General features: G+C 35.5%; 1 protein-coding gene across 2 annotated transcripts; it reads left to right on the top strand.

Annotated features, from left to right (window-relative positions):
* The first annotated feature begins 3,429 nt into the window (after nt 1–3,429).
* LOC103936042 (beta-amyrin synthase-like) lies at nt 3,430–9,204 on the top strand. Of its 2 annotated transcripts, XM_048592104.1 has the most exons (15): nt 3,432–3,885; nt 4,745–4,930; nt 5,085–5,174; nt 5,383–5,580; nt 6,089–6,173; nt 6,297–6,463; nt 6,542–6,847; nt 6,981–7,100; nt 7,204–7,326; nt 7,393–7,491; nt 7,692–7,748; nt 7,874–8,064; nt 8,160–8,337; nt 8,442–8,606; nt 8,802–9,204. In XM_048592104.1, the coding sequence occupies exons 1-15, from the start codon at nt 3,685–3,687 to the stop codon at nt 8,916–8,918; spliced, it is 2,283 nt and encodes a 760-aa protein (XP_048448061.1). In that variant the 5' UTR covers nt 3,432–3,684; the 3' UTR covers nt 8,919–9,204. The 2 variants fall into 2 exon arrangements, with proteins under 2 accessions (XP_048448063.1, XP_048448061.1); XM_048592106.1 differs by lacking the exon at nt 8,802–9,204 and having other exon boundaries at nt 3,430–3,885; nt 8,160–8,336; nt 8,440–8,600.
* Nucleotides 9,205–14,558: the final 5,354 nt, after the last annotated feature.

Genomic DNA, 14,558 nt, shown 5'->3' with positions numbered 1-14,558 from the left:
CCTAAGACGTATTTAAATCATATTATTATAGTTAATTCATTGTGTAGCTTAGTTCAATCCCTCATTCCTTAATGTAAATAATATCATTGTATTAAAACCAAATGACTTGTATATCTCAATATAAAATGATAACTTTGAAATTCACCATTATAATCACATAAACTATAGATCAAAATTTAAATGTTGATTGTCATTTATGTTTATGCTCCATTCTTCTCACCAAATTTTTCTTTTTAGATTTTCCATTTTGAAAACATAATCTTTTAAAGGGTGCAGAAAGGTGAACAGTTTGGGTCGTTGATATTACATTCAGAGTTTACGATTAGTGAAAACATTGCTTGGAGTTTATAAAGTCTTTAGAAACTATATAACATCGACTCATATTTCAATTAACCATAAATATTAGAACATGATATCAACAATTTGAACCATTCATTTTTTATAAATGCGCTAAAAGATCATGTTTAAAAAAATTTGAAAAACAAAATTCAGTGAGAAGAATAAAGCATAAACAACAATTGACAGTTAAGTCTAAATCTAAGATTTATGAATTATGGTGTTAGATTTTGGAGTTGACCCCTTCACAAAAGGTGTAAAACGTGTAATTACGAGTAATTATGTGCATGTATATATATTTATTTTTATTTTTTTTACATTTTTCACATTTCTACAATGATTATTATAAATTTTATTAGTTTTGCACTCAAATAAAAAAATACTATTCATGATGTTTGGAAGGTTTTAAATCTAAACGACGATGTAATCATCGTCTATGCGTGGAGGATGCAATCCCAAGCGTCTATATATTCTTTCACTTTTTTACACTTGTACATTAATTATTATGATTTTTTTAATGTGTTTAGTATTTTTAGATTATTTTGATATTTTTATTTTTTAATGTGTTTTTACATTATTTTAATTCACTTTTAAGAGGATAAAACATTTTATGATTATGAGAGTATGAGAGAGAGTAAAAAAAAAATTGGGTAACAGATCAAGTAAATAATAAGAAAATCTCACAAGAAAAATAAATAAATAAATAAATATTACATTTTTTTAAACTTATATAGAATAATAATACATATTTAATATGCAATATATACACTAAGGTTGTTGTATTTTATAGTAAGTTTTTTTTGGTAGTTTAACTTTAAAATCATCAAAATAATTTTTTTCTTAGCAGTCAAAACGTGTTACCCACATTTTACCTGAACGTAAACCTGTTAAGGACCCGTTTTTAACGGGTGACCTGATTAGTTATCATGTTGGCCCGAAACCCGTTATTTTCGTATCGTATTAACAGATTGCATGTGTAAGAAACTGTCAGGTTTTATAATAACATGCATGCATTTGTGTCAAAATATATACGAGATTCCATCACACACAATGTTGACTAAGATATTAGAAGAAAAAAAACTTTGCTAATAGGCGAGGCACATTCGATCTCCAAATCCTGGAAATCTGCGTGGTTTTCTTCTGCTATATCTCTTAGCTAGTTACCTGCAGTATACATGCACGCCATACATTTCTTAATTTTTTCGCTATATTACTACTAGCTAGCTATTAGCGTATTTTTCCTGCCATCAACTTGCACATTTCTACTTTTTGTTTTCTCCAGATACAGTTGCACAAGTATTTTGTTGTCTTCAAACTAACACATTTCTAGGTTTTGTGCTTTCACGACTCTCCATACTTGCTCCTACATCTTTCTTACTACGCAATTAAGCATGCACATGCAATCTTCTTTTCTTAGCGGCTGACACACTTCCAATACCACATTATTCTTGAATTGAGTTTCATTAATTACTGGTTTAAGTGGTTGAACAAACCGACTGACGGTTTGAAAAAATCCTTCCTCATATTGTTCTTCTCTGTAAGCAATGGATCACGTATTGACAGAGGTGCAGGGCTTTCACATGGTTTGGTTAGGTTTTTTCTTTTTTTCTTTTCTTTCTCTTGTTCTTATCATTAAATAAAGTTAGTGGGTGGTTTTTGATTAAAACTCAAAGTTTTGAAGCCCTTTTCATTAGTTTTGTATTTTCTTTGTGTTTATGCCAAGAGACAATCCTAAACTATTCGGATCTTACTTTGCAACTGCAAAGTAAATTGAAAGACAAAAAGTAATGCAAGTAATGATAGAAAGGAAAGACAGGGAAGTAAAGGAAGGTTAGATGTTCATCAAATGCTAATTAACGACAAAGTAAATTGCATATAAGGTTAATAATTTGAAAAGAAATGGCAAATACAAGCATTCAGGCAAAGTTTAAACCTATTTAGGCAAAATTGACCACCAGTCAGGCAAACTCTTACAAGCAAGGGAATTTTTTTAGAAGGGAAGTTAATACGAAAAATCGATTCTACAAGTGATATAGCAGAGCTATAAAGAAAATGAGTGTCTAAACAACCAAAAGAATTTGTAAAAATTAGTTTTGTAGAGCTTTGAAGTCTTTCTGTGTTGAGTGAGTGTCATTTTCTTCCTCCTTTATGTTGCCTTTTATAAAACAGGTTTTTCCTTCTAGTGTAAGCCCTTTCCTCTTAGTTCATTCCTTATGATCCAATAAGTTGCTGATTTAACTACTGTCAGAGGATGAGATTTCTTCTCGCAACTCGAGCTTTTGTCCCTTTGAAACCACAAATTTTCCACCAAATAGCAACTATCTTCTGTGAAAATAAAAAAAATCAACTGAATTACCTTCTTTCAATGTGAAAGAGGGTATCTTTGATGTCCACATTGCTACGTCATAAAGTACTTTTGAAAACCTGGATCACATACTGTTCACCTGTAACATAATTAAATACCCACTAAGTCATTAGTTAAAGTTTAGTGGGTTGGGCCTAGAACGTGCCGAACAAATGTTTTTAGTCCAAACAACTTGGCTTTAAAGGTGCACGACAGTTCATCCATTGCCTCAAGTCTTCTGATTTATTCACATTTGTCACATCTGTGTATTGAATTTGTTTGATTTTTTTTTTCAGAAAATTAAAATCAATATTTGATACTCTTTGTTTGTTATTTTTTTAATCCCTTTCCTTGACAAAATTTTGGTTATAATTGTATTAAAAAAAATAATTATACTTAGCATTAGTATACTATCATATAATTTTGGAATGATAACCGAATTTGGTCGTAAATATCAAAATCATAATATTCGTAAAAATTTTTATTATGGATGCGTAAAATTTAAGAAAACAAACTCAATTAATTAATTTAATTTATTGCAATCAAAGTAAACTTACTTTCCACACAACAACTTCTTAATAACGAAACATTTAAGGAAACAGTTAACTTTCTGTCTATATATACCCAAGGGAAGGTGATCACATTAAGAAAACAGTTAAGTTTCTATCTATATATATGGAAGGGAAGTTAACTTGTACATTCGCCCATTGAAAGCATAGTTGCGTTTCTATGTACAGCTCTCTCTCTCTCTCTCTCTCTCTCTCTCTCTCTCTCTCTCAAAAAGTGATGATATAAATAGGATAGTGCTATCCACACACCAATTTTTGCTTATCACGCACCATTCTTAATTTTCGACCGTCAAATCAAATAAATTGAAGAAGATCATTGACTGAAAATTAACAAGGTATGTAGGAGGTAAAAATAAGTATAAAGATACATTGTGACTTATAAATTGCATGCATGCAACAGGTGCTTGATAAGAAAGAAATAAAGAATATCGAAAAATGTGGAAGCTTAAGGTCGCAGATGGTGGCAATGATCCATACATCTACAGCACAAACAACTTCGTGGGTAGGCAGATATTTGAGTTTGACCCTGAAGCAGGAACTACCGAAGAGCGAGCTGAGGTGGAAGAAGCTCGTCTTCATTTCTACAATAATCGCTATCAGGTTAAGCCCAGTAGTGACCTCCTTTGGCGAATGCAGGTATACTTTAGTTAGTTCGTCCAAAATTTTATTGTTGTCAATTAGTTTACTGCAAATATAAGCCACAATTTGACAAGAATAACATTTCCCACCAATATGAACCTCTGATACTTATTTGATCATGTTTCTACTAAATGTGAGTTCTAGTTAGCTTGGTTCCACCCATGTAGTTTTCAATTAGAAACAATACATGTGTCCACTCTATAGGTGCACCTACTTATCCACCACTTATTATTAACGTACCGTATAAACTGCATAATCAGAGACGTTATTTTACTTTTTCACGTCATCAAAGATTATGTTTGCAAAAAAAAATAATCAATTTAAATTTAGAGATCGTTTAGTCAACCATACGTAGGAGAGCATAGTACGATAAAAGTTATAAGCTATGTTCGTCGAACATGATCAATGGTTTTGATAACAAGTAACATTCTCATGATGAATATACCCGTTCTTGGTGTTGGGGTTTAATGATATTCCTCTTCACGTACTTAAGTTCGATTCTTGTAATGTCGAGTTTAATACCTATTTACTCCCCACCCCTTAATATAAATATACCCGTTCTTGGTTGGGGGCTTTTGGGCTTCTCTCGAACGTATTCGAAGTTGGGGAAAAGAAAGGAGCCTTCTTCGGCAGGTGCGCAGCAAGTTGTAAAAAGAACAAACTATCAAACAAACAAACAAATGTCTAATTTTTTGTTTGTCTTGTTTCTGGTATTTACAAGTTTTCATTTCCTATCTGATGGGCAACACCATTAAAATTTTAGGGTTTAATAACATTTAATTAGTAATAATATCATCATCATAACTTTAATCCTCTCATTAGTATTGCTCTTAATTTTCTATTCACTAACCGGCAGTTCCTAAGGGAGAAGAACTTCAAACAGACAATTCCCCCAGTGAAAGTTGAGGATGGAGAGGAAATCACATACGAAAAGGCCATCGCTGCATTGAGAAGGTCTGTCCACTTCTTTTCAGCTTTGCAGGCTAGTGATGGGCATTGGCCGGCTGAAAATGCGGGCCCCTTGTTTTTCCTTCCTCCTTTGGTGAGCATTTACTATTTACTATCATGTTATTTGAATCTCATGTTCCCTTTTTGGGGCTCAAAAATATATAGCATATATATTCTCGAGTGTTTACCATAGTTCAAATTTTAGTGGGTTACTAATTACTTTCCAATTTCTTATTCAAAATTTGCAGGTCATGTGCACTTACATTACAGGACATCTTAATACTGTATTCCTTGCAGAACACCGCAAAGAAATTTTGCGTTACCTATACTATCATCAGGTGTGTGTGTGTATTTTGGTCTATGTTCACACAAATTGCAGCAAATTATAATTTTTCAAAATGTGCTTATTTGTGTTAAACTACTAACAAGGGTTGCAGTTAAGTTGCCCAAGAGTTTTCACTTCTATATCCGAAGTCCCGGTCGTATAAAAAAAAACACTGAATAAATAATGCTAATTATTATACATTACTTTTTGGGATATTTCAGAACCAAGATGGTGGCTGGGGATTACACATTGAAGGACACAGCACCATGTTCTGCACAGTTCTCAACTACATTTGTATGCGTATTCTTGGAGAAGGCCCTGATGGTGGCCAAGACAATGCTTGTGCAAGAGCTAGAAAGTGGATTCATGATCATGGCAGTGTTACCCACATCCCCTCTTGGGGTAAAACTTGGCTTTCGGTATGCCTATGTGCAACACTTAAATAGCACTATCACTATAGCAAATCGTCAACAACATATTGATACTTTATCTATCTCATACATAGCTGGATTACATGAGATTATTTGCTATCGATAACAGGGCAATATTGATAATGTATAAAGATGTATCACTTTTAATTCTTAATAATGTTAGTTAGACACAAAACTAACATTATTGTTGATACACTCTATGGTAGTGGTGGGCCCCTATTAACAATAGATTAAGTCAAATATGACTTTACATGTAGCACACCAAAATCATATTTAACCCTGGCTATTTCGGTATATTGAAGAATGATGGAGTCATATTTGGCATTTTGTGTCTAAATTGCGTTTACTTTGTCAATGTAATGATACTTTCTTTTTATCGAAAATAAAACACAACCAGTTGCTTCAATTTAGTACTAGTGCTGTTAGAGAACACTGCACTGCAACTATGTAAGGGCATTTCCCTTTCTAATTAATCTTGCTTAATTGATTCTTGTAGATACTTGGTGTGTTTGAGTGGTCCGGAAGCAACCCATTGCCCCCAGAGTTTTGGATTCTGCCTTCATTTCTTCCTATGCATCCAGGTGGGCACAATTCCGGACTCCACAAGTACAAATAATTCAATCTTTCACATGTTTATTGATTTAATTAGTCTCTCTCTACCTGTAGTCTTCTTCTTTAATCTCTTCTATATCCTGCAAATGCAGCAAAAATGTGGTGCTACAGTAGGATGTTTTACATGCCTATGTCATATTTATATGGGAAAAGATTTGTTGGTCCAATCACATCTCTCATACTACAATTAAGGGAAGAACTCTATGCTCAACCTTATGACGAAATTAATTGGAAGGGAGTGCGACATCACTGCGCTAAAGTGAGTTTAACTTGATTAAGTTAGCTAATTAGTTCATGTTTTCTTGTTTTGGTAAAAAAAACTGCAATTTGATTGCAGGTGGACATCTACTACCCTCATCCTTGGATACAGGACTTTCTATGGGATAGTCTGTACGTATGTACGGAGCCTCTTCTTACTCACTGGCCGTTTAACAAGCTGATCAGGAAAAGGGCTCTTGAAGTAACAATGAAGCATGTTCATTATGAAGATGAAAACAGCAGATACATTACCATTGGAGCTGTGGAAAAGGTGTTATGCATGCTGGCTTGTTGGGTGGAAGATCCAAATGGGGATTATTTTAAAAAGCATCTTGCCAGGATACCGGATTATTTATGGGTTGCTGAGGATGGGATGAAGATGCAAGTTAGTACACATTTTGTTAATACAGTATATTATACGATGAATTGTTCTTGATCCTTTTTCTCTGTTTCAAAAGTTTACTCTTCTAAATCATTTGAAAATATTATAAATTGATACATTTTATTGATACATGCAGACTTTTGGCAGTCAACAGTGGGATACTGGTTTTGCCATTCAAGCTTTGCTTGCTTCCAATCTAACCGATGAAATTGCACCCACGCTCGCTAGAGGACATGACTTCATCAAGAAATCTCAGGTTCGTTTTTATATAGTCAATTCAACTTTAGTATTTGTAAAATGTAAATGTGCATCCATTATTTTGTTCTAACTAGTGACTGTTTTGGATTGAAATTGTTAAGGTCAAGGACAATCCGTCGGGTGACTTCAAAAGCATGTACCGCCACATTTCCAAAGGATCGTGGACTTTCTCTGATCAAGACCATGGATGGCAAGTTTCTGATTGCACTGCAGAGAGTTTAAAGGTAACAAATTCAACTTAGTTGTCTAAAATGTTATCCCAATTTTTCTCACCATAACCCCCTCTACAGTGTTGCCTGCTTTTATCGATGATGCCACCTGAGATTGTTGGTGAAAAAATGGAGCCTGAGCAATTATACGATGCTGTCAATGTCCTAATTTCCCTACAGGTGACAACTATTATTTCTGACAGTCATAGATATGAGTTTGAGTTGCATTTTGTCGCCGCAATCAAATTTGGATCTAATGCATGGCTGCCTTCCTTTCAAAAGTTTTAAAAACTTTTAACATTTCAATACATTTTTTCTTCAGTGCATGGTCTATTAGGTGTCTCTAGTCATTACAAATCTCACTATATGTCTCATTGTAGAGTAAGAATGGTGGCTTACCAGCCTGGGAACCAGCAGGAGCAGCAGAATGGTTAGAAGTAAGAATTTTAAAGAATTGGAGTCATGTTGTCGAACTTTGTCAGATGCGTAACAAACTAAATTTTTTTAAGTCATTATTATTTAGCATATACTTACTAGGATATTGTCCTTTTTTCCCCCTCAGATGTTCAATCCCACAGAACTCTTCGCGGACATTGTGGTTGAGCATGAATACGTTGAGTGCACTTCATCTGCAATCCAGGCTTTAGTTTTGTTTAAGAAGTTATACCCTGGCCACAGGAAGGAAGAGATTGATCAATTTATTACCGCTGCTGCACTGTACCTTGAAAATGTACAAATGGCAGATGGTTCATGGTATATCATATGATTAAATCAAAATTTGATTATATAATTTTCTTTGATTAAAAACTAGAGAAGAACAAGAACTTAGTGAAGAAATGTTTGCACAGGTACGGGAATTGGGGAGTTTGCTTCACATATGGTACCTGGTTTGCTCTTGGAGGGCTAACCGCTGCTGGTAAGACCTTCAACAATTGTGCAGCCATTCGCAAAGCTATTAGTTTTCTACTCGCAATCCAGAAAGAGAATGGTGGTTGGGGAGAGAGCTACCTTTCATGTCCAAAAAAGGTAAAATATGAGAGGTGGATTATGATTGAAGCTATCTGCAAGTATTTCTAAATTAATCTCATTGTCTTGGACTAAAGTATTTCACTCTATGCTGGGTGATACAGGAGTACGTTCCTCTTGAAGGAAACCGATCAAATTTAGTACAGACAGCTTGGGCTATGATGGGTTTGATTCATGTAGGGCAGGCGGAAAGAGACCCCACACCTCTTCATCGTGCAGCAAAGTTGATAATCAATTCTCAGATGGAAAATGGTGATTTTCCTCAGCAGGTATCTTGCTTACCACATTAGTTCCAACTAAAATTAAAAAAAAATTCTCTTAGTATTACTTGCATCGCAAACTTGACGAGTACAAATATGAACAAAATAACATATCGTGTTGTGTTATGTTGTGTTGTTTCTGCGTATGCTCAAATTTTTACTTGAAACGTTTTGTAACTTCTAATCACTAATTATATGTGGCAGGAAATCAGTGGAGCATTCATGAAGAACTGCATGCTACATTATGCAGCTTATAGAAATATTTATCCCCTATGGGCTCTTGCAGAATACTGCAGGCGGGTTCCATTTGTTGATGTCTAAGCTTTGCAGTCATGTTTATGAAGAAAATAATGTTTTGATTCATTTGAAAAGCTTTGCATTTCAGTTTAAGTGTTTGTAAATGGATGGTCCGGATTATAACAAGCTCATCAGCTTAATGGGTGCCATCTGTTATATTGGATGAGTTACTCCAGTGATCCATGTGCATTACGCATGATCATTTCTGTTTGTTCGGTAGTGGAGGTCCAACGGCTATACGCCTATAGCCTCTCACACCTTACATGCTTGTAATGCTTCAGCGAGAAGTAAGGAATTTGTGTTAACAGCACCATCATCTTCTACCTCTCCCCTTCTCCATTGTTCTCTGCAACTTTCTTCATTTCAATTTCTTGTTGAATGTTATTGCAATAAAACCATCATAAACCACCCAAATTACAGAATCTAACATGGCCTTAGAGCCTAGGTTCGATTAAACTCTCATCTGGGAGTGAATTTGTGCTCGCAGAATCAAGCTCACAACGAGCTTCATCTCTGCAATACTGAGCTTTGTAAACACTGAAATCTGTCAGATCCGAGTCTAATATGGCTGGATCAACTAGTTCTAAACCTAGTACACTAGTTTTTGTTGCAAAAATAGGTCTAATTACTATATTAAATCACATGAAAAATCAAGAAATAATTCTTGCAATTATATATCAAAATAACGCATGCACATGAGTAACCAATGTTAAACGAACATGACATAATGGATTAGAAAAACTTGGAAATATGGTCAAGGCAAGTGTTACATACTTTGTCCTTAAGACAAGTTTACGCCTCACTACGGTACTCATAGTTGATCGGTGCATGTCTCCCAAGATACAATGACCATGTCCTTGTAATAGTAGCACTACAAATGATTGTGTTGAAAAGTCTCTCATATGGACTCAATGAGACTCTCTAATATTTAGTACACTATGAATCATTATGTAAAACAATGAAAAGTTATTTTGTGAATATAGGAGGCTTCCCTATTTATAGAATGTGAGATACTTCTTTAGAAAGCATTTGACTATTCATGAAGAGTCAAAAGTTGCAACTCTTCATTTGACTAGACACATCTTTCTACCAAAAGGCTCCCCTCCTAATTTCCATTCAATTAATAAATGTAATATAACATTATTAAATTTTCCAACAATCCCCCACATGAATGGAAATTGACTCAATACCATGCAAATGACAATGCAAACACTAGAGAGACAATTCAGTAGGAAAAGTACTGCACCGAGATAGGTGGCTTTTAACTTTGAACCTTTCGTCGTGAATTACTATCGGATTTACTTGGCTAATCAATGAACGCGATGTCTTGAACTGCTCAGCCGTTTGTGTAAACCAAGACAATAGTAATCACACAGTACCATTCCAGACATCCCGTGGTTTCTCAGTTGTGTTCATTTTGGCCTTGAACAATTCTTGGTTGCTCATGAGTGTTTTTAGAGAACTAAGCCCTTCAAAAAATTCTCACAGGAATGGCCCCATTCCTTACTCAAGATAGGTGACCTCCCATTAACAATGTCCTGCAATACCCCACTTGTTATTCCAAGTATAGGAATCATTAAAAGCAACTTATCCTATATACGTTGTAGATAACACTATTTCATCATAGGACATGGGTAGGAGATTATCTCCACAGTGCTCCCATTGAATCTTCCACAATTTGGTTGTCCCTTTGAACCTAGATCTTGGGATCTCCAGTCAGCTAGGTTGGGTTTCCATTATGACGATTTTTAAGACGTAGGCTTTTAACCCATTCCACTCGATTATACAATTTACTCTTTAGTCAAACCTTTAAAAATTGGTACCACTAGGTTGACTACCCATTATACACAAACTTTATATCCATGCATGGAAATTATTTCCTTTGAGAGTCCAATGTTAAGTCTTTCAAAACATATGTTAGGACTTACAAAGTAATTTGCTAATACTCGGGTACATTCCCCCACATTCAAGGTATTTGCTAGAAGATCTCCAACCTTTCAATACCTTAAAATAACCATTATAAGAAATGACATTTTGATTGTCTCATTCAATTAGCAAATTATACTTCCTTTCTTCTTTAAGGAAATCTCGTACCTCAAAAATAGATAAGCTACCCCCACAATTCTTCAATAATTGTGGCTACTTTTAACATTATCATCAAATTGATCATGTTTCTACTTTAAGAAGCAAGGAGATAGACTTTATCTATATTTTCTTTTAGGCTTTCAAGCCTCACAAGTCCTTTCTATGAGAAGCACTTCTCTTGAACATTCAACTAGGTATCTAGACCTTTTGTTTCTTGAAATTATAATAATGGTTAAGACTACAATTAAAGATGCGTCCGCTACAGAAGCTAATTCCAAAAGGCACCAGTCTAAAACTGTACCCCATTTCAGAAAGAAATGTCTTCTATCTGAAGATTTCGTTAGTATATACACACACATATTTTCACGAACAGTTATGAGTCTGATGCACCACCGTTTACATCTTTAGCATAAAGATGATATTGAAAACCTTTTACAATTTCAACAGTTCTTCCATATAGCGGCTTTTCACACATGCAACAAAACAAATAGATGCCCCTCATACGACACCATTGATATCTTTGGTTAGTTTGAAAAGGATCAAATTCATAACCACACCATTCAATAACCAATCTGGGCAAACATTGTGATTATGTTTAGATAAACAACATGCCTGATAAGATAACGGTTTGAATGGTCAAACTGTTCCACCACTTTTGTTTTATTCCAGAAACCAACTTGTATTCAAAAGGTTTAACATGAAAATTACAATCACCTATTACAGGTACATTCCTTTAAGCCTGAATTGTACCAAGAATATAAACATAGCCAAATTAATCCAGAAAGAGGACAAGCATATATAAGAAACTGTGTGCACATTCTGTGATAATTTAAAATTGACAGATGATATAATATTTGAAATTGGCTTGTCAAACAAAGAGAACTAAATAATTAATTTGTCAGAATGCACCGAGATTAATATCATAATTATGAATAATGATTCATATATAAAATGCAAATACCAATCAGTACTATGATAAGAATACGATTCATTAGACAAGCAAATGCACCGCTTCACAATATATATGTTTTCGAATAGTCAATTAATATATGATACATAGGCAGCACTATTGTAATCAATATGCATAACAATATTGGACGCAAGGAAGAACATACAAAATTCTATCTCGCCAACATATAGCAAATAAACCAATAAACTTGTCTTAAGATTGTTGGAAAAATAGGTCTAATTGCTATATTAAATCACATGAAAAATCAAGAAATAATTTATGCAATTATATATCAAAGTAATGTATGCACACGAGTAGCCAATGTTAAACAAACATGACATAATGGATTTTAAAAACCTGGAAATACAGTCGAGGCAAGTGTTAGACACTCTGTCCTTAAGACAAGTTTATGTCCCACTACGGTGCTCATGGTTGATCGGCGCACGTCTCCAAAGATGCAACATCCACTTCATGTGTCCCAACATACAACGACCATGTCCTTGGAATAGTAGCACTCCAAAACACAAGGCTCCATGAATTCTAGAGAATCAAAATGAAAACCATTCTCAAGTCTCGTGGACTTTGGGATCTCATTGAGAAAGGGTTTGAAGTCCTTGAATTAAAGAAGAAGTTGGCTGAAAGAGCCATTGATGCAAAGAAGGAGAAAAAGGAATCAAACACTCTTGCTAAGGTGCAGATGAAGGATGCCATGGCCTTTGGACTGATTCAATGAGCTGTCTCTGATAAAATATTTCTCAGAATCTCAAACGAAGAAACATGAAAAGGAGCTTGGGAAATGTTACAGCAAGAATTCAGAACGGATAAACAGGATAGGAGTGTGAAACTACAAGGATTATGTAGAGACTTTGAATACACTAGAATGAGAGATGATGAATCCCTTTTCGTGTATGTTTGGTATCATTAATCAAATGAAAAGTTATGGTGAAGAGTTATTTAGAGAAAGAGTAGTATAGAAATTGCTTACCTATGTCCTATGGTTCTATATGTTCTATGATTGAGCATTTTAAGGATCTGGATACATTAAAAGTGCAAGAAGTTGTTGCATTCTTGAACAGTTTTGAGCACCGATTGGATAGACGCGCTGCGAGCTCCACTAAGAAAGCTTTTGCTAGTTTGACTGTAGGATCAAAATTCCCTAATAGTGGTTTTTCTCGCAATCAAAAGGACATAATGAATTGGAAAAATAAGGGGAAGAAATGGAAAAATAAGTCAAATTTTGTACCCAAGAAAATTGCAGGACAAGAGTATAACAAAAATGCATTTAAGCATTGTGATAAGCTTCGTTATGATAAATGCTAATTTGAAGGGAAGCCTAAGTGCACTATGTAAGACCCTAATTTTCACCTCCTTGGAACAATTAACATTCGAATCTATTCCACGTGCTCCAACTCGGAGTAAGGATGAGGCTATATACATTCTTACGAGGAGGTGGGTTTATTAGGTGGTTCCCCGACACGATAATCAATACACGCTCCTCCGAAGAGAACTCAATCCTAGCAGAATGAGTCAATAACACTGCTCAGTCACGCCAACTGCTCATACTCAGAAAGCCAGCTGCCTTGTCCTATCAGAACCGTACCTGCCTTCTCACATGAGGTGTTTGTTCTAACTAATAGGTATAGGAGGTATGTCATCACATGCCCTGCAATGGACAGACTGCACTGCGCTAGCAAGATGCATGTTTGACGAGTAAACTTCGATCACTAACTCCCATTCACATTGATCAATTAGAGTATGATCAAGATGACTCATACCAGCTTCTCCTTGCCTATAAATAGACAAACCACTTCTTCTTAAGGGGTTAAACATTTGTCACACCCCCAGTTATACTTAATCTGACTTGACCGTCGGAGTCCCTACACAGCGAACCATCATCCCCGGCGCAAGGCATAACTTTGTTTGTTTAGCTTTTAGGTCAGATTCACGATAACTATCCAAAATATGCACCAACAATAGTTTGGTGCTGTCATTGAGAGTTCAAGTTCATAATTTATCGCAAATGGTCTCGTCTTCACACATGGTTGATCGTCCTGAGCCACCATACAATCTAAGCTTTCCTGGAATGGATGCCCTGCCTCCACGGCATGCGTATTCTATGCCCTGACTCATCCCAGCAACCCATAACGGTTAGCCTTTAACCTCGATGGCCTCAGCCAAATGCCTTTGGAGGGAGGCGCATAGTCGCATTGCGAAGGTGATCCCTTCTCCAACACCTTAGTGTGGAAAGCTCCGTTATGCAAGTTTACGCAACTGAGAATGAAGTATTTCAAGGGGGAATCTGATCCTTCTAACCACATTATGTCATACAAGAATACCATGGCTTTCTATAACCATAGTGACACCTTGATATGCAAAATGTTCCATTCCACCCTTGAAGGAAACACCATGAAATGGCACACAGGCCTCCTCTCAGGATCTATCACGGACTTCAAAACCTTAAGTAAGGAAATTTTTAAGGCCTTCTTCCCGTACAAGGAGTAGAGGTGGGCAAAAAGGTCCTGGACCCCGAGGTTGGGGAGGATCCTTGCGATTGGGGGCGGGTCCAAAAATTATAAATACAAAATGGGGCGAGGCGAGCTGGGTCTTTGTAAATAACGGGGTGGGTTGGT

The sequence above is a fragment of a genome, unplaced genomic scaffold, assembly GCF_019419815.1.
Source record: "Pyrus x bretschneideri cultivar Hongxiangsu unplaced genomic scaffold, Pyrus_bretschneideri_v1 Contig37, whole genome shotgun sequence".
NCBI lineage: Eukaryota > Viridiplantae > Streptophyta > Magnoliopsida > Rosales > Rosaceae > Pyrus > Pyrus x bretschneideri.
Note: the sequence above shows the minus strand (reverse complement) of the source record. Positions and strands in the feature narration are given on the sequence as shown.